We start from the raw sequence: 20,554 nt of genomic DNA, 5'->3' as shown, positions 1-20,554 counted from the left end.
AATACCGTCTCTCCATTCTCATCAAGAAGAGAGCCCTTATCCAAGCCCGCATCTCTGCGGCATCTAACAACTCGCTGAACTCGCTGAAAATCTGCAAGGAGCTTGCCGACCCTGCTGCACTCTCTACCTCTCCTGTCCCCTCCCAGGCCCTCTGCACTGCACTGGCCTCTCACTTCATCTCTAAAACTCAGGACATCCTGTCCTCACTCTCCTCCCATCACCCCCCCCCCCTCTCTTCCCGGCTCTTCCTCTGGCCCTTCTGCAGCCACCCCTCCTCCCTCCTTCTCTGCCTTCCCCTTTTTTCTGCTGACGAGGTTTCCAGACGAGTCCGATCTATGAAAGTCTTGTCTAAACAGGTTCACCCCTGTTCCTCCAAAACTATCAAGGACCACATCGACTCCCTGGCTCCTGCCCTGGCTGACTTTTGCAACCACTCATTCGCCTCTGGAGCCTTCCCATCCCCCCTCAAGCACTTCCTTGTGCACCCTCTGCTTAAGAAACCCTCTTCCGACCCTTCCTGCCCAGCTAACTATTGCCCAATCTCCATCACTCCCTTCCTGGGCAAGCTCCTGGAGAAACTGGCCATCTCCCAGCTTAACCTCCATGCTGAATCTGTTGGTAGTCTTCATGACCATCAATCTGGCTTCAGAGCTGCCAGAAGCATGGAAACTGCTCTCCTGAACATCCGTGAGGACCTGCTCTTGAACCTCGACTCCAACACTACGTGTGTTCTCATTCTGCTCGATCTCTCTTCTGCCTTTGACACTGTCAACCATGCCATCCTGCTCAACCGTCTCCGTGATAACCTGGGTATCACTGGTCAGGCTCTGGCGTGGTTGACCTCTTTCCTTTCCAATTGACCCTCCCAGGTCCAACTTGGGTCCTTCCTCTCTGACATCTTTTTATCCACCTGTGATGTTCCCCAGGGATCTAATCTCTCTCCCTGGCTGTTCAACCAGTATCTGGCACTCCTTGCCCACCGCATCGCCGCTCTCTGCCCCAACTTTCAGTGCTATGCGGACGATACCCAGCTCATTTTCAGGCTACCCTCGGCCGCCTCCTCCTTCCCTCATCTCTGACTGTCTGTCTGCTATCCAGGAATGGTGTGCCGCCAATGACCTCTGCCTTAATGCCAGTAAGACTGAGATTCTACTCATCGGCACACCCACTCCCTCCTTCCCTGCAGCTCTCTGGCCAGCCTCTCTTGGCCCTCTTCCTACCTGCAAGGCAAAAAACCTCGGGGGTCATCTTCGACTCCACGCTCTCCTTCTCTCCTCATATATCTGACGTCTCTAAGAAGTCACACTACCAGCTGCACCTCCTCAGAGGTATTCTTCCCTTCCTCTCCTTCCCCCAGAAGCTCACTGTCTCCCGAGCCCTGGTTCTCTCGAAGCTGGACTACTGTAACAGCCTCTATCTTAATCTGCCTGCCTCCACTCTGCGCCCTCTGCAACTCATCCAGAACAGAACTGCGAGACTTGTCCTTGGCCTCAAGCCCAGGGACCGTATCTCTCCAGGACTGAAATCTCTAAACTGGCTCCCAGTGACTGCAAGGATTAAGTTCAAAACCCTCTGCACTGTCCACAAGGCCTTCTGGGGCCTGGGGCCTAAATACCTTCAACTCTCTCTTCCTAAATATCTTCCTTCCCGAGCCCTTCGCTCATCCGTCTCCAACTCCCTCAGGGTCAGCCGCTTCTCGAAGCAACGAGCTGGGGGTAGATCTCTCTCCGCGGCAGGGGCCTCCCTCTGGAACAGCCTTCTTGCCGCCCTGAAACTTGAGGAGAACCATCTCCGGTTCCGGAAGCACCTCAAAACCTTCCTCTTTGCTTCTGCTTTCTCTCTCCCTTGCTAAATTCTTCACTGAAACTGCACTGAATCTGCAACTGGGCCACTCTCACCGACCTCGGTCCTGGGCCCAGCCACTCTCCACTTGCACTGCCTCCCTGGCAACCCCTGCACTGTGGGACTGTCTCTCTCCCTACAGCCCCCCTTCCCAGCACTTGTCTGCACTTACCTTGCACTTGCCACCATCTGGCCCTATTTGTTTATTTTTATTCTACTTACTTTGTACTGCACTTCCCCCCTCCCCTTCCCCTTGCACTTTTTCCCTTCCCCCTACCCTTGCACTTGCGCGGTCTGAATGACACCTGGCCTAGTAGGATAGTTGTCTGTCTTCCCCTTGTTCCCCCCTCCCTGCCTCGTCACGCCTTGAAACACTTGTGCATAGGCGCGCTGCAAATGCCATATCATAACTGTTAGTAGATGTAATGAAGATACCCATGATTAAGTGTTATGATTACAAGTAACTTTTCATTCTCAAAGATGCCTTCACTATTCCTGTTCTTCCCCCTCCACCCAAGCAGATACATGTCCAACCCACATGCCATTCCCATGTTTTAGGCCTTGTCAAAGAAACCAATGTACAGCTGTATATTCATGAGATGAACAAGTTTGATCTCTGATCAAGGTTCTGCTTAAGCTTTAGGCTTTAAAGGTTAGTTACCTTCTCATCGGAGACATTGCTTTATTCTGAGATTTTGATTGTGAAAGCTGATCACAATCAAGGGCTACCTTTTATAGTCAATTGGCCATGTAAAGGCTGGAATGCTTTTGCCCATACAGAGTCATTGGTAGCACATCTTTTTAAGCAAATTAGAGTAAGATTAATCGTGGGTTTGCTAATTGTGTAAACTTTTATGTTTTGGTTTTAGGGTTGGGGCTATTCATTAAGACACTACTGATAGCATCCCGGCTCTGTAGAAGAATAAATGTCTCATTGCTAAATTAGGTAGCCCCCCTTCTAACTCTCTCCCTTGCATTTATTCGCTTTCTCGTTTCTTGCATGCTGTTTTGCTGACTGTTTCTAATATGCACTGTGGTCATGGCTTAAATCCCACATTTTGAGCTGTTTCTATTCTATGCTTTGCCAGGCAGCCTTTCTGAATAAATTGTAACTCATGGTCCATGTTGTAAATGCAATTGGATGCAGAAGTGTTTTTTATTTTCCAATGGGGAAGGTTTGGGGAGGCTGGCTTAGTTTTGTAATGCATATTTCTTTTCCCAGGTGGCTTTAGAGGAGGAAGAGGTGGCGGAGGTGGTTTCCGAGGGAGAGGTGGAGGTGGTGGCCGTGGATTCAGGGGTAAGTATGAGGGAAGCAAATATGTGCTTGTTGTGCCATTTGAGTAGTCCCTTGAACTGTGCTTGATGGGAATCCCCTTTGCAATTGTATGTGCTTAATTATTGGACAGTTTTATGACGCATATACACAGGTGTTTCTAGGCGCCACAAGACGCGATGGGGGCTGGAGGGGGCACATGGGAATCAAAAAGTAAACACAAATAAACAACAAAACTGTTATATTGGCCTTTGTTACAATCCTACCGTGCATGTCAAGGTGATGAGTGCAAGGGGGAATGGGTAGAGGGAGAAGTGCAGGAGTGGGGTACCCCAAGGGTGGGGATGGGCAAGTCCTGGGTGGGCCAAGGCAGCAAGTGCCAGGGGATGTAGGGGGCACGAGTGCAATGGACAGATACCAGGGAGGACCAGGAAGGGCTAGTCTGGGGGCGGGAGCCTGAGGGGGAAGTGCTAACAAAGGATTCTGGGGGGGCTGGTAGGGGTGGCCTGGCCCCTGTATGACTGACTGGGCCAGGCCCCAGTTGTAGCAACAGATGGAGTGTTAGCAGGGGGGGGGGTGAGGGAAGGAAGAGGAGAAAAGGAGTCTTTAAGTTTCTGGAATTTAAGATCTGCCTCAAATCCGAGGGGGTTGCGGGGTGTCGGGGTGGGGGGTGTGGCTGTTCCAGAGGGAGGAGCCAGCTGAGGAAAGGGATCTACCTCCCACTCTCTGCTTGGAGAAATGTTTGATTTGAGTGGGAGCCAGAAGACTGAAGGACTCTGGAGGGGAGGTATTTAGTTTGGGAAAGCTGGATTTAAAGAGGTCCTAGGCCTCATACAGTCTTGTGGATGATGCAAAGGGTCTTGAATTTGATCCTTGCGGACATCGGGTGCCAGTGGAGAGATTGTAGGGCTGGAGAGATGCAGTACCTTAGCTTGAGGTAAAGGATAAGTTTTGCAGTCCTATTCTGGATTAGTTGAAGGGGGCGAAAGGAGGAAATAGGCAGGTTGAGGAAGAGGCTGTTGCAGTAGACTAGACTAGGCTAAGTGGGAACCAGGGCTCTGTAGGTGTTGAGCTTCTGGGGGGAAGGTGAGAGGTAGAATGTACCTGAGGAGATGCAACTTGCCTCACGTGGGTGCGGGGAGAGGACCCAGGGAGTCTGGCCAGAGCATGGTGGGGAAACAAAGAGCAGGCGTCCCAATGAGAAGGATCTCAGTCTTACTGGCATTAACGCAGAGATCATTGGCAGAGCACCATGCCTGAATAGCAGTCGGGTATGAGTGAGGAGGTAGGGGAAGGCAGCTTGAAAGAGCTGTCTCTTCTGAGTAACACTGGACATTGGGGGACAAAGTGGAGATCAGGTGGGCCAGAGGGGCCAGGTAGATGTTGAAGAGCCAACGCGATATGATAGAGCCGTGAGGGACGCCACAGGTACAGAGAGGCGGAGTAGAGAAAAGGGTCCATTTGCACTTGGGAAGGTCTGTTTGAAAGGAAGGTCAGCCACGCCAGTGCCCAGTCCGTGATGCCAAGGATATCAGGAACACTTTGAGGATGAGTGGTTGACTGTGTCAAATGCAGAAGAGAGATAGAGGAGGCACAGAACAGAGGGAGTGTCCAGGTTAGCGAGTAGGGTAGGTTGACGGGTGTTCAGGAGAGCAGTTTCGAAGGGGATTGTGTCCTCTGACGTATTCCACATCTATGACGGTAATCACCCCAGCTGAGCTGACTCAGAACATTTTTCGGCGTCGATACGCTGTCCTCGAGGGCCACCGTCGGGGGTCGACGTCACCGCATGTTATATCTAGGACGCACAGCGCCTGTAGCCTCAGTTCCGTTTTTTCCGTGAACGTGTTCGCCTCAGAATCTCAGCGTGCTCGATTCTTCTACTTAGTTTGAGAATATGTCTTCGTCTTCTTCCACCCCAAAGTCGGGCTTCAAAAAGTGTCGGGACTGCGGTGCCAAAATATCCATTACGGACCCGCACGACGTCTGCCTCTGGTGCCTTGGCGAGAGCCATGCCACAGACGACTGCAATGACTACCAGTCCCCGACATCGAAGGCCTTGCGGGAGCGGAAGAAGAAATTGTTGGTAGGTAGGGTTTCTAAACTCCGTAATTCGAAATCCGCTGGGCTTTCGACCGACGATTCGAGGGCTGACTCTCCGCGTCGGCGTAAGTCCAGGGGGGTCTCGGTCGCAGAGTTGGTCCTGCCATTCCTGTGCCTCTTCTAGGCATTCTCGTGTGCCGTCATCGGTCGCCTTCCGCATCCGAGGACTCCGCCAGACGGCAGGTTGCTTGTCCCACTAAGCATTCATCGCCGGTGGAATGGGATGCATTCCGCCAGCAGATGGCGATTTTCGAATCGCAGGGCACCGTTCCGCCGGCGTCTACGAGAGAAGCCGGCAAGGAACATGCTAGAGCTGCCACTCGCATGCCTTCGGGCGGTCGGCGCGATCATCAGGAGCCGTCGAGGTCCCGATCAGACGAGGTTGATTGCCATAGCCGTGCCAGGCCGCGGTCCTCGACACCATCTGAGCCTGAGGCATTCTAAGAAGGCATTGACGCCGTCGGCGCCATGTCCGTCGAGGGACTCTCTCGATGCTCCGGCTCCGAATAAGTCACTGCAGAGGCCGTCGAAGGACACGCTCGGGGCTCCGGCCCCCCCCCCCCCCCCCCCTCACCCCAGGCATGATGAGGGGGTTGTGCCTCCTGAGGTGCCTGATGACCTTTTGTCTGGTCACAGCCAAATAGAAGACATACGTCGGTCTTTACATGACGGCAGTGATCTGGACACCTCTCTGGAGATTGAGTTTGGCAGGCCTGAGCCTGGCACACATGCCGAGTCCTCCAGGCGTTGCATGTCAAGGGTGACTGAGTACTTGGGGTGGTCTGCGCCGCCTGTTGATTTTCTGCAGGATGACCTGACAGATATATTGGATCAAGGTCCGCCCACTGACCCGGTGCTGCCTTTTCATATGGCCTTACAAAGAAGGGTGGCGGCGGCTTGGACTGCTCCGGAGAGTCTCCCGGCAGTGGGTAAGTCGCTTCCGAAAATAATACCGTCCAGCCAGTGGTGACCCCTGCTACTTGTCTAGGCACCCCACTCTGGAGAGTTTGGTGGTGCAGGCGGCTACGGCCCCAGCGAAGCAGGCTGCGTACCCTACCATCCCTCCTGATGGGGACGACGAGCGCTTTGATGGTTGGGCAAAGAAAGTATTTTCATCTGGGGGTATGGTTTTAAAGGCAACCAACTCCGTTTGTGCCTTAGCAAGATTCACTCACACTATGTGGAATTGTGTATCTTTGGCGGCTGAACATATTCCCGAAGGGGAGGAACGGGATGGCTTGCTATCCCTCGTGCAAGATGGCAAAGATGCCATGTGTGAATCCGTTCAGTCAGGTTTGGACGTGGCAGACTGTGTCAGCCGGTCCATGACGGCGAGCACCGTGATGCGCAGGTTTGCGTGGTTGCGGAAGTCGGGGGTTTGCTCCTGATGTGCAGTCCCGGCTTCTCAACATGCCCTTTGATGGTGTCCATCTTTTTGGCAGCAAGGCTGACGAGAGCCTTGAGAGGTTGCAGACCTCCAAAGCTGCAGCAACATCGTTGAGCGCTGCAGTACGTCAACATCCGCCTTTTTGTCCTAGGGGACAGCAATGGAGGGGTGGTTCCTTTCCATACTACTCTTCCTTTGGTAGATCGAGGGGAGCTGCCAGTCAAAGGGGCCAACGTAGGAGTAACAGAGGTGGAAAACAAGGTACTCGAGGTGCCAAAGCCACTTGGGCAGTTGCTCCTTGCCCTAAGGCACTGCCGTAGCTGCTTCTGCTCAGTCAAGAGGCCATAGCCCATGGTTCGCCGGTTGGGGGGAAGGCTGGCGCAGCATCTTGTAGAATGGCGTGCCATTACTTCAGATGTGTGGCTTCTGGAGATCATAGCCCACGGCTACTGTCTTTCTTTCCAGCAGAGGCCTCACGACAATCCACCGGGAAGCTCTTTGAAGAGTCTGGATCCGCTCCTTGCGCAGGAAATCCTATCCCTGCTGGAGAAAGGCACCATAGAACTGGTGCCTGTAGCGGAGAAGAACAAGGGATGGTATTCACCATATTTTTTGATCCCGAAAAAGACGAGGGATTGAAACCCATCATGGAGTTGCGTGGTTTGAATAAGCTCTTGAGAAAGAGTAACCATCTTGAACTTGTCCTTTCTGAAGTCCTCCAGGCCCTTCAACTTCAGGATTGGTTGGTGTCTCTCGACCTCAAGGATGCTTACTTTCATGTGCCGATTCATACCAAGCACAGTAAGTACCTGAGGTTTGCGGTTGGCGACTTGCATTTTCAGTTTTGGGTCCTACCGTCCGGATTGACCTCCGTCCCAAGGGTCTTCACCAAGCTAATGGTGGTGGTGGTGGCAGCGTATCTCAGGAAAGGGGGGATTCACGTCTACCCCTACCTGGACGATTGGTTGATCAGGGCGCGCTCTCCCGAGCAAGTCCTGGATCATCTGTCTGTCACCTGCCACTCCCTTCACAAGCTGGGCTTCTCCCTCAACTTAAAGAAGTCTCATTTGACACATACCCAGCGGCTCCAGTACATCGGAGCAGTGCTCGACACATCCCTGGGGCAGTGTTCACCTCCCCAGGTGAGGGCTCATCACATTCTGCAGATGGTGGACAAGTTTCAACATGCCTAGAGCCTCTTAGGGAGAATTCTCATTCTATGGCTAATTTCCCTTACCTAGTGAGTCCCTCAGCAGCTGTGCTGGATTTCTGGAGTTTTCTTTCTACTTGGTAAGAGTGTGAGCTTTTCCCCTCACTCTTGCCTGTGTTTTGCCATGTGTATTTCAACTGTTTGTGATTGTGGCCTCTGAAGGGACACCACTTCAGTAACCCCACACTTTTGTGTTACACAGCACCTTCTGTGCAGTGACACAGGGTTGTCTTTTAGACTTCCCACCGACTCCATTTCTAGGACATACTACTGTCCCCCAGAAAAGGGTATAGTTGCCATTAACTTTACATAGTCATTTAACCACAGATCCAGTACACCCCATCTTTCATGGAGTATTGGAAAGGGTTAATTCTTAGCCCTTTTTATCTGTACCTCTTGGAGCATTGTTTCGCTCCCTTAACATTAAACCCGCTTCCCCAAATACTTTTTATTTCGGATCCGGTTGGGTTTAATCGCCATTTCTTTTTGTTAACCTCCTTCTTGGGTCTTTCTTTGCGTGGCAATCCAGGTTTGCCTCCTTTGTTCGCTGTCCTTTGGCGGGCTTCTGACCAGAAGCCCTCCTTTCGCGTCTGGGTGTCTAGGTGGGCTGAATGTGAGGGAGGGGTGTAGTTGCCCCCTGCAAAGGGTCTCCTTGGAGACACAAGGCGCACTTTCTGTTGATTGGCTAAGGTGGTTGTCTGGGCTGGACAACCCCCCTGCTGAGTGATTGACAGCCAAGCTGTGTGAATGGGGGATTTTGGCATAAAAGGCAGGACTCTTGGGCTAGAAGACAGTCGCCACTGGTACTGCAAGGAACTGAAGAGAAGCCGAGAAGAAGATGGCTGCTGCAACCCCAAGTCCCGGTGAAGCCCTGCTGCAGTCCTGAGCTATCTACCCTTCAACGACAAGAGAAGATCCAGTCCTGAGTCGTCTTCCCTTGAGCCTGGTGAGATCAACCAGCTTGTCTTTTCTTCAGTCAGATAATCCTCTCCTATGTCGATTGGGCATTCTAAAATTCTAAATTCTTTTTCCCACCTCTAGACGTTTGTACTGCTTTGGGAGTCTGTCATAGAAGAACAAGTAACTTTCTTACCTGTTAACTTTCTTTCGATGGGATGTTCCTCCGTATTCCACATCGCACCCTCCCAGCCTGCCCCTCTACAGAATTTCTTATGCGATTGCAGCTTTTGTTTCCGCAAGGCTTTCTGCAGTCGTACTGGCAGGAGGTTAGTGCCACACGTTCTGGGAAAAAACGACAACTTTCAGTGCGGAGGGTCAGTTGGGGGATCACCAGCTTCTCCATGAGTTCGCACAAAAAAGGGGTGATGGAGGTAGGGCGATAGTTAGCTGGGCAAGAAGGGTCAGCAGATAGTGTTTTTAGGGGAGGGTGCACAATAGTGCTTGAGGGAAGGAGCCAGTGTGGCAAATGAGTGGTTGCAGAGGTCAGCCAAGGCTGGAACAAGAGGCAATGTTGTCCTTGATGTTTCTGGAGGAGCAGGGGAGCGCCAGTTTAGAGGAGACTTTCATAGAGCTGACCACTCTATAGATCTCATGTGGTGCAATGGGAGAGAAAGAGTATGGGGGGGATACCAAGGGAGGCAAGAGAAGGGGGGGCAGGGGTGGAAAAAGAGGACAGGATGTCCAGAGTTTTGGAGGAAAAGTGGGTGGCCTAAGCAGAGGGCAATAGACAGAGATGAGACTGCGGTAGGATTGGCAAATTCCATGCTGATTTTAAAAAAACAAAAAAGAATAATTGGTGGCTCCAGAGATGTGGGCTTGGACACGAGTCCTCTTCATGGAGAGATGGTATTGCCTTTGGATTAGGCGGCAGGCAAGTTTTTCAGAGGATGAGCTAGATGCTTGCCACTTCCGCTCTGCAGCTTTGCACTTGTGTTTCAAAGTGGCCAAGTCGGATTCAAGAGTTGCATTTGGAGGCAGGCTTCATGCAGAGCCTCATGACGGGCGCAAGGATGTCCAGGGTGTTAGAGGTAGAGATGGAAGTTAGCTAGAACAGTCAGGAGTCTCTAATGAAGGGGGATAGAGGGAGGATGAAGGAAGAGGCAATTGCAGCGACTTTCACTTCCTTCATCGGTCGAATGACAAAGGAGGAGACTGGCAGTGCAGGCTGAGGCATCAAGGGAAAGGGTAGGTCAAGGTGTGAAGAGTGGTCCGACTAGGAGAGGATAGTGAGCGGGTTAGAGTGAGGGATGTCTGAGATGAGAGCAGCTAAGGTGTGTCCGGCAGAGGGAAGCAGAGCGAGGGAAAGTGTCGGAGAGGTCACGGAAGAGAACAGTGGCCACATCAAGAGTCGCAGTGGATGTTTCAGTGGTTTTCTGAAGAGCCCAGAGTCCACTTGCAGAAATTGATACCATCTTTTAAGCTAACAGGTTTCTTCGGCTGCTGGCTTTTGTGAGAAACCTGGGTATTCCCACTCCTAAAACCCCAGTATCCTCTTCTCGGCTGTCCAGGGAAGGGCCCTCACTCTTGGATTCCGACCCTGGGGGTGGAGAAGCAAGGGAGGATCACCTGGGTGGACAAACCAACCCCCATCCCTGACCTTTATGGGTTATTGTGAGACCTCTTCCCTAACATTTCCCCATTCAACCTTTAAAAGTACTAGGACGAAGAAGAGACTGACTAAATGGCATAAACACTACACTATCATTTTACCATGCTGCTACTTGGGCGAGAAGCCTGCACAGTGTGGTGAGTCAGGCATGTCCCCTTTATTGTAGTCCGGCAAACCCAATAAAGGGTTCACACCTGCAACCTGTTGGGAGGTTGCACGTGTATAGAGCCGGAGCGCACTGCAGGAAGGAGAAACGGGGAGGCCTGTGGGCCGAAGACCAGCAGGAGGCAGCTGTGGAGGAGCAGGACGCGAGCCAGGATGCCTGCAAGCAACCCAGAGGGGGGGAGCCTCCAAACGGAGGACGGCATAGCAGGAGCTGCGGTGTCGGAGTGGGACTCTTCCGCATCCGCTCAGAGGCAGCAGAGCTATCACTCGCCTGCTTTTCTGCTTTGCTCTTGTTGAATTGAATCCTAACCTTTGGGATTAATGCTATTAGTATTTGCTTCTTTTTAAAGATTGTCTAATTATCCTTGTGTGTGTATATATAAATATGTATACTATAACTCTAAGTGTCCAAGTGTTTACTTGGATAACTGTATTTACTGATTTCATTGTACTGCTCTACTGCCCTTCTTAAGATATGCCTGGCTGCTCAGTCACACTACCAACTTGTGTAGTACACGCCTATATTAGAAGGTGGGTTGCCTAATACCAAGAGATGTCTTGTAAAGTCCCACACCAGTTACTCTACAAATTCTTACCTAACGCACTCCATCCTAAAAGAGTAGATTTGTTTATTTACACACCTGTGAATTGGGTCCCCCTCTTCCCAAAAGTAATGTTGTTGGTTCCACAGTACTGTTCTTGTTAGGATATACATGTATGAGTGTCTTGCTTCCCCTGACTTGCTGTTAGCCTGTCCAGAATAAGCCTGCCTTAGGTTATACTTACCTCTAAGTTGCTGATGGCTCCTTTTGAAAAGCGTATCGTTTTTACTTAACCTTATGTTAGCTGTGTGCCATCCTAAAACAAGTGAGTTATTGCTTCGTTTAATCTGTGTTGAACTGATCTAAAAAGTAAACTGTAATAGTAGATTACAATATTAGGGTTTAATTGCCTAGAATAGTTGTGTGCCATTCTTAAAGTGTTCTTAGGTGTAGCTAACCTTGGTTTGCCTTGAGCCATCTAGAAAGTAATTTGTTCTTACTGATCTTAACTGAGCCAAAACGTGTCATTGGAGATAACCCCATAAGGTCCAACTCCCCTAGTATAACTGTTATCCTGAGTTAAAGGTTTTTACTGTTTCTAGAATAAGTGTTCCACTATTCAGAAACGTATAGTGTCCAGTTGGCTTACTGAGTGATTTCTTGCTGAGCGTCACGGTACATCTGATAGTCTACTACCCTGGTGTTATTGAAAGTAATCTCAAAGTAACTATTGGTTTGACTTCCCTAGAACTGCTGTTAGGTATTCTAAATAAGGTTATGCTTTGGTCTGTGTACGTGCAAGCATAGTGGTGTTTTATAAATGTGTTTGACTCTGACCAGTATTTACCCCAAGAGTTAACTCGGCGTACTTGTATTTAAATTAAACCTTATTTTTTTATAATACTATTGGTTGTCAATGTTTCTTTTTTTACTCCTTGGTGTACTGCAGGCTCTATGTACTTTCCTACATCCCTCCCTCCGAAGATGAGCCTGGCTGCTCTGCCTACGCTACCATGAACTCATGTGATACAGCCTTATGCTAAGAGTGCAGTCTTGTACTCTCTCAGTTGAATGTTTTACTAAGCCCTTAGTTGGACTTCCGAAAAACTGTCTTAACACCGTTTAAGCAACCTGGAGATTTGTAACCAAACTCTCGGGCCACAGGGAGTCCTCGGAACCGTTAATCGCTGAGCGTAAACTGTTCAGTACTTACTAGGATGGTGTTTGCAAGCTCCAGGTGTACCATCACACTGGTTGAACCATGATCCCCTGCAACTGAGTCCTTTAAGGGGAGCTAAGGTCTGTGGAAGGCCTGATCCCTATACAAAATTGCCTCAGTAGAATGGTATGACAGTGCTGAGAGAGCAGATGTGCAGAAAAGCTATGTGGTGGAGGCAATGGCAAGAGGCTGTTTTGGGAGAGGAGAGGGTGAGGTGTTTGACAATAGACGGGGCGGGGGAGAAAGGTGGCTTACCCAGGAAAAAGTGGTTTCAACCCGTGATGGAAGGAGGCTGTGGAGATAAAGGGTAGGGAGAGGTGGTGAAGTTCATAGACACCAGGGATATCAGGAGGTGGAGTTGGTGATTTTTTTAGGGTGTGGTGATGACGAAGTGAAGACTTCAGCAGGAGGCGCTGATGGAACCGGTGGTGGTTAAACTACTGGTGTAGGCAGAGGAGAAAAGAAATCACTTGGGGAGTCTGAGACGGAGGGAATGCACTACTACATGTCAGTTGGACCAATGTGGACAAGAGGAGGTATGAGCATGTGGCAACAAGGAAGAAAGAGGAACGGACTGATGATGGAAGAGATGTGGCTATAGGAACAGCCCAGAGGAATGTGATTGTTGCAGAGGGGCATAGCCAGAAGAGGGAATTGAATGTCAATAAGAAAACCCCTGGTCTAGAACTAGAAGTCACACTCCAACCCGCCAGAAACTAACAAGCTTAAACCGTCGTTGCCCAGATCCAGACATGCGCATTGTGGGACAGGACCCTACTGAGAAAGTTAAGAAAAATGCCTTAATGGCAGAGGAGACCCAGACTCCTGCTTGATTAGGGGGTGGGGGTGTGGGGAGGAATTGTCCAGAGTTGGCTCTGAACTGTGAGACAGACACCCAGAAATTGTACTTTTCGTTTGCTTTTGTTTGGCTCCTGAATAATATTGTTTCTGATGTTTGTTAATCTGCTTAGAATCACATGCTGTGCATAGGTCTGACATCCAGTGGTCACTGCAGAGTATTGCATTTTGTTTTTCGTAGTCGAAAAGGGGACGTCGACAAGGCGTGTCTGTAACACTATCCCTATAGTGACGTGTGTAGTACCCACAATCCCTCACGCGTCGAGGTCCCTCAGATTGTTTTTTTCCGCCCAGCTAATGGTCGCCTTTACGCGGAGCTCCTCGAGAGACATTGCAGATTTCATCTCCTCGACCTTTGGTCGTTTTCCTATATTAATATAGAACATATCGATCCCCCCTCGAAGCTGTTGTGAAGCTGCTCCGCCGAGCAAGATCTTCGACGGAGGGGACGAGCGGAGGAGATCCTTCGGCGTTGCCGAACACGTGGCCTGGTCTCGCGGGCCAAACACAGTAGGGAGAGTGGGGGTCGTGGGACATCTCTAATCTTTTCTGAGAATGCCTTTCCTTTTCCCCTTCCTTTCCCTTGGGGGGGTTATCACGTTTTATTGCCTCGGCTATGGAGAGGACACCCTTTAGGTTTTGCCCGCTTTGCAAGGGCAAGTTTACTTGGAAGGACAAGCATTCACGGTGTAACCGCTGCTTGCCCCTCGATCACAAGGAGGAAGGTTGCACGGCTTGTCGGCTTCTTAAGCCTAAGACTCTAAAAGACCGTAGGGTCAAAAGGTGGGCGGCCTACGCTATGTCGAAGGCCGACGCCCCACCTACCGTCGCTACCTCCGACCGTGACGAGGAACGTGATACCACGACCTCCTCTACGGAAGTCGTAAACCCCTCTAGGGAGCGCACACGCGCTTCGGCGTCTGTCCCCGGCCCCGACGGGCTCGGCTCACGCCCTGCTTATGGGGATGAACACCCCGGCGACACTGACGCACACAAGACCACACAAGCACACAACCCATGGCTCTTCTTTGCCAAGGGCAAAGAGAGCATCAGCGCCCAAGGAGACGCAGGTTTCACCGGCGGCCTCCTCGGACCGTTCGGGTTCGAAGCCCCTCTCGCAACCGCAGCCGCGACCAGCGACTGGGCTTTCGGCAAATAAGGGCGCCGCCCCCAAATCATCGGCCGCAGCGCATCAGCAGAAAGCACATTCCGCCGTAGAGCGTTCGACACCCATAACGTCGAAACCACAGCTCTCCGCTGACAAACGAGTCGCTGAGAGCTTGGCGAGGATCGTGGTAGCCGACGCCCACAAGCGTACACCGAAAGACGCGTCGAGCGTTACGCAAAGGTCGAAAGACACGCCGAGAACACAGGGACAATCTCCTTCAGTCGAAGGGATTTCCAGCACACCTGCAGGCTTTTCGGAGGGCGACGGGACACTTTCCTCGACGTTATGGGAGAGGTTGAGCCGTTTTCAGCTACAAGACACCAATTTTCCCCCGCTAGACCGCTCAGGGGTACCCCATGAAACCATGGAGAAGCTCCATCTGTGCATGGAAAGAATGGAGAGGTTTATGAATGCCCAAAACCCTCCCACTCCAAAGAGAATAAGAGAAGGGCCTCAGGAGGACCCCAGGGCCAAAATTCCAAGATTAGGCAATCCCCTCCAGGACACAGCCTCAGACTTCCACAGTGTGTATGACCTCACTGGGGAAGAACATTATTTTGAGGAAGAGGTAGAGGACGAGTTTATGGACGAGGATCAGGAGGAAGGTCTGGAAGGCAGCCCAGACTTGGTAGGGGAAGGCTTCGGAGAAGACCCAGAAGGACCTTCTCACCCCTGGCAATCACCTTCTATATATTCTGATACTGATGGCCTGAACCTAAATCCTCCTGACATCTCACCTGGTAGAAACACGTCTCCCATTGACGATCAACCCACATTTAATGCCCTGTTGTTTAAAGCAGCAGCACACTTCGAACTGGACACTGGGGAGCTCTCCCCTGAATTAGATTTTGTAGAAAGGGTAATTAAGGAGAAACCCCCAGTTAGTCAGACAATTCCCCTCCTTGCTTCTGTGAGGAGAGGAATCATCCCTTCGCTGTCCACACCCGCACTAATCAGAGGGGTCAATCCTAGAATTGAAAAACTTTTCACTCCTTCACCCTCAGACCCGCTGTACATCAGGGGACATTCCATTCCGGATTCCCTGGTAGTAACCAACACAAGAAAGAGGGCAGGGGTACCACTTTCCACCAGTGAGGCACCACCTGACAAGGAGGGCAAGCGGTTATATGCCCTTGCAAAAAGAGTTACATCCTCGGCCGCCTTTTCGGCAAGAATTGCCAACAACAATTCTTTGCTCGCTAGCTATGCGGACGCGCAGTGGGCCAAACTGCGCAAAGACGCCGAAGAAGCGCCGGAACCCTTACGTACACGCCTGCTTTCAACTATTGGCGAAGGAACCCAGGTCAACCAGAGTATTGTAAAGAGCTCTCTGGATGCGGCAGAAACTGCGGGACGTTCCCTAGTTCAGGGAATAGTCCTAAAGCGACACGTATGGCTGCGCAACTCAGGGTTCAAACCGGAGACACAGGCGTCTTTAATAAACAAACCTGTTGAAGACTCTAACCTCTTCGGGAAAGCGGTGGATGAGGCTTTGGAGATGGCTAAAAAGGAGTTTGATACTATCAAAACTCTAGACCAAATCTCTAAGCCCTCTACAAGGCGCGGCTATGGCAACAAACGCTTTTTTCGTGGCCAACGCCAATAACAAAACCAGCAGCAACAGTACCCTGCCACCAATTTCCAGACCAATTTTCGAGGGTCCACCCCCAGAGGTTCCCAAGCCCCTAACACCAAGTGACGCGAAGATTCGCGTCCCCTCCCATGCAACACCGGTCGGGGGCCGGATAACATCCTTTCTTCCAGCATGGGAGGGTATAACGTCAGACCGCTGGGTACTTTCCACCGTAGCCCACGGTTACTGCATCGAATTCAACAGTTCCCCAACATACAAACCCCCGAGGGGACGACGCATGTCACCGGAACATCTTGCCATCCTTCTACAAGAAGTACAACTACTGCTGGAAAAAGGAGCCATAGAGGTCGTGCCGCTAGCTCAGGTAACGGAAGGTATTTATTCAGTGTACTTCCTTGTACCCAAAAAGGATCTAACCATGCGCCCTGTATTAGATCTGCGCCCAGCGAACAAGTTCATCAAACCCCAAAAGTTTTGTATGGTGACCTTACAGGAAGTGATCCCACTGCTTTCACAGGGAGATTACATGACAACATTGGACATGAAAGATGCATACTTTCATATTTTAATGTTGCCAGCGCACAGAAAATACCTCCGGTTCATGATAGAGGGCAAACACTACCAGTTCAGAGTGCTACCCTTCGGCATAGCATCAGCACCGAGGGTATTCACGAAGGTACTGGCAGTGGCAGCGGCCCACCTGCGCAGGTTGTCCATCCCAGTTTACCCTTACCTCGACGACTGGCTCATAACAGGGGATTCTTACGAAACATGCTTCTCCAATACCCAGAAGACGGTAGACCTTTTGTTCCAGTTGGGCTTCTCCATCAACGAAAAGAAGTCCAGCCTAGACCCCAGCCAAATCAAACAATTCCTAGGGGCTCTAATTCAAACAAAGGACGGCCTCGTCTTCCCCTCCAAGAGGGTCCAAAACATGTTGTTTCAGATCCCTCAATATGTGACCGGTCGAGAGGTGACGGTACGCAAAGCAATGCGCTTGCTAGGCATGATGGCGTCGTGTATTTATTTGGTACCTCACGCGCGCCTGCGCATGCGCCCAATGCAAGAGTGGCTCAACAGCCAGTGGTGTCAGGCCAGCGGACTATGGGACGACCTAGTGGTGGTCTCGCAGGCCTTAGTTCTCTCGCTACGGTGGTGGACAAAGGAAAACCTGGAAAAAGGGAAACCCTTTGCCACACCCGCGGCGGAAGCCACTCTAACCACAGACGCATCCCTCACAGGATGGGGGGCTCGCCTATCCCATCAAACTGCTCACGGCGAGTGGACTCAGAACGTAGCATCCAAACACATCAATCTTCTGGAGCTACTAGCGGTGTTCAAGGCGCTAAAAGCCTTCAAGGAACACCTACAAGGCAGGACAGTGATGGTCCTTACAGACAGCACCACAGCCATGTATTACATCAACAAACGGGGGAACCCACTCTCCAGGACTGTCCAAACTGGCCCAAAACATACGGAAGCGGGCTCTCAAACAGAATATGTTCCTTCTGTCACAACATGTACCAGGGGAACTCAATCTGCTGGCAGACAAACTCAGCAGAGATTTCCCACTGCCTGAAGAATACGAATGGCGACTGCACGAAGACATCGTCTTCACACAATGGGGGTTCCCAGAAATAGACCTGTTCGCAACCCTGGAGAACTCACAATGCCAAAGTTACGCCTCCAGGTACCCCCAGAACCAATCCAAGGGGAACGGTCTGTCGATTCAATGGTCAGGGAAATTTGTTTACGCTTTTCCCCCGACTCCCCTTCTCAAGAGGGTAGTGCACAAGATGCACCAGGAACAAGTAACCATGATACTGGTGGCCCCAATGTGGGCCCGACAGCCATGGTTCGCTCACTTGATGGAGATGTCTCTATCTCCCCCAGTGAAACTCCCCTGCCCGTACAACATGCTGTCACAAGACAGGGGCAGGACTCTGCATCCATGCCCCCAGAACATGAACTTAGCAGCCTGGCTCCTGAGATCATAGAATTTGGACATCTACAGCTCCCGCAGAGATGCATGGACATTCTCAGGGAAGCCAGAAAACCTAACACTCGCCACTGCTATTCTATCAAATGGAAGATATTTGTCATTTGGTGCAGAGGAAAGGGCATCAACCCAATTGACTGCTCTCCCACACATATTATTCTATACCTGACCCACTTATTGGATTCAGGTCTAGTGTTCAATTCCATTAAAGTCCACCTAGCGGCACTTTCTGCATACACCACTTCCCAACTCAAAGTGTCGTGGTGGAAGATCCCTGTTATAAAGGCCTTCATGGAGGGAGTAAAGAGAATACACCCCCCGATAGCTGACCCAGCTCCCGGATGGGACCTTAACGTGGTACTTACCAAACTCATGGGCTCACCATTTGAACCCATGCACAAAGCATCTCTTAAAGACCTCACTCTTAAGACTGGTTTTCTAATAGCTATCACCTCCATCAGGAGAGTAAGTGAACTACAGGCTCTTTCTGTCCTAGACCCCTTTGTTACAGTTCACAAAGATAAAGTGGTTCTACGCACTCACCCAAGGTTTGCTCCAAAATTCATCTCTAAATTCCACGTAAACCAGTCTATAGAACTACCAGCGTTCTTTCAAAATCCTTCCAATTTGGGAGAGAGGACTCTGCACACACTAGACGTCCGCAGAGCGGTCATGTTCTACATGGAAAGAACCAGACCACTGAGGAAGACTAATCAGTTCTTCGTCTCGGTGGCAGCAGGGAGAGAAGGGGATGCAGTTTCTAAGTCCACTATTTCTAGATCGATTGTTCAATGCATCACTTTCTGCTATACTCTTGCTAAGAGAGAACTTCCCTTTAGGCCAGGAGCACATTCTACTCGAGGCACGGGGGCGTCCATAGCATTCATTGCAAATGTTCCCCTTGAGTCCATCTGCAAAGCGGCTACCTGGAGTTCTGTGCACACCTTTACAAAACACTACTGTCTAGATGCACACTCTAGATCTGACTCCCAGGTGGGACAGGCAGTATTAAGACATCTTTTCTCTACTGTTCCTTCTCATAACCCACCGCCAACTCCGGGTACTGCTCGCTAGTCTATGCACAGCATGTGATTCTAAGCAGATTAACAAACATCAGAAGACAATGCATTACTTACCGTAAAAGCATTTCTGATGGTTGTATCTGCTTAGATTCACATGCGCCCACCCTTCCTCCCCGCTTGGATGGAAGGAACATAGACATATTTCTATAATTCTCTCTTTTCTGTACTCACTCACGTGTAGAAGGCTCCCTCAGGGCAGAAAAATACAAACAGAGGGACCTCGACGCGTGAGGGATTGTGGGTACTACACACGTCACTATAGGGATAGTGTTACAGACACGCCTTGTCGACGTCCCCTTTTCGACTACGAAAAACAAAATGCAATACTCCGCAGTGACCACTGGATGTCGGACCTATGCACAGCATGTGAATCTAAGCAGATACAACCATCAGAAATGCTTTTACGGTAAGTAATGCATTGTCATTTCCTTTTTTTTTTTTAAATGTTATTTATTTGACACTTGGCATCGATAATTCAACACAGGCAAATGGTGATCAGCAGAGCATAACAGTTTTGCAGCAAAATGAAACTGTGCACAGTGGTGCATACATGCATCAATCAATCCAGCAGGGGACAACAAATGCATGATCATGACTGGGTACTTTCCCAGGCTAGGTACGTCCTGAAATCACACCAAATGTCCTTAGGGCGACTGACGCTCGGCAGTAGGGTAATATACATTTTCTCCTTGTAATTGGCCCAGGTGACATCCTTCAACCACATCTCGCATGTAGGAGGTTGTGTATGAGTCCATCTCATCAAAATAGCCCTCCTAGCGAGCAGTAGGCCTAATTCCAGCATATGCGCTTAACTACATCTAGTTTCCCTTTGTAACCCGATAAACACTTGCGCACCACCACGGGCAATTGTCGACCCAATATGTCAGATAACGCAAGTAGTCCAGTAGTTCTGCAACTTGGGACATGCCCCCTAACAAATGTATTGGAGTTGCAGTCTCATCCTTACACCTGGGGCACACTCGCAGCTTATCAGTTTGGACTAAATTCAACCTCGATTGGGGGTAATCTGTTCAAGATCTTAAAATGTATGTCTGTTTAAAGTTTAAGGACACCTCTTTCGTTAAATCAGTCTTCCACTGCATATCAGTGAACTCAGTTTGGAGGTTGCTACACCACTTGTAGGGGATTGGCCTGCCTTCATGTGTGTCCATGGTCTGAATTGTCTGTGCAATTATGTAAATGCTTAAAGTGACAGTGGGTGTTTGCAATATATTTGACAAACATACATGTGTCGGGAGGGGTGGGGGGGTTTCAGGAAACCTAGGCCAGTGGGCCCTAAATGCAGCATGCATGCACAAGTAACGGTAGTACTTGTAGTGACCTATCACCTAGATCTGATTTCATGTCATCCCAACTCACAAAGCGGCCGTCAATATATATTACCAACATAAATGATACCATGCGCACTCCAAACTTGTTCGACATCCTTATCCATAGTAGGGGGCAGCATTGGTAGTACCCATAAGGGGAGATGCATGGTGTAAACAGAGGACAGCTAGCGTTCATTCTCACCCATGTCCTC

The 20,554-nt window shown here is 50.4% G+C and overlaps 1 protein-coding gene across 2 annotated transcripts in view; it reads left to right on the top strand.

The window, feature by feature from the left end:
• GAR1 (GAR1 ribonucleoprotein) overlaps positions 1–20,554 on the top strand; it is a 146,999-nt gene that overhangs the window by 112,877 nt on the left and 13,568 nt on the right. For both annotated transcript variants that reach the window (XM_069630738.1, XM_069630739.1), the window contains exon 7: positions 3,065–3,139. In XM_069630738.1, coding sequence (XP_069486839.1) covers positions 3,065–3,139 — 75 coding nt within the window. The remainder of the gene's footprint in view (positions 1–3,064; positions 3,140–20,554) is intronic.

Source organism: Ambystoma mexicanum, chromosome 6q, assembly GCF_040938575.1.
Source record: "Ambystoma mexicanum isolate Mex_15411 chromosome 6q, UKY_AmexF1_1, whole genome shotgun sequence".
NCBI lineage: Eukaryota > Metazoa > Chordata > Amphibia > Caudata > Ambystomatidae > Ambystoma > Ambystoma mexicanum.
Note: the sequence above shows the minus strand (reverse complement) of the source record. Positions and strands in the feature narration are given on the sequence as shown.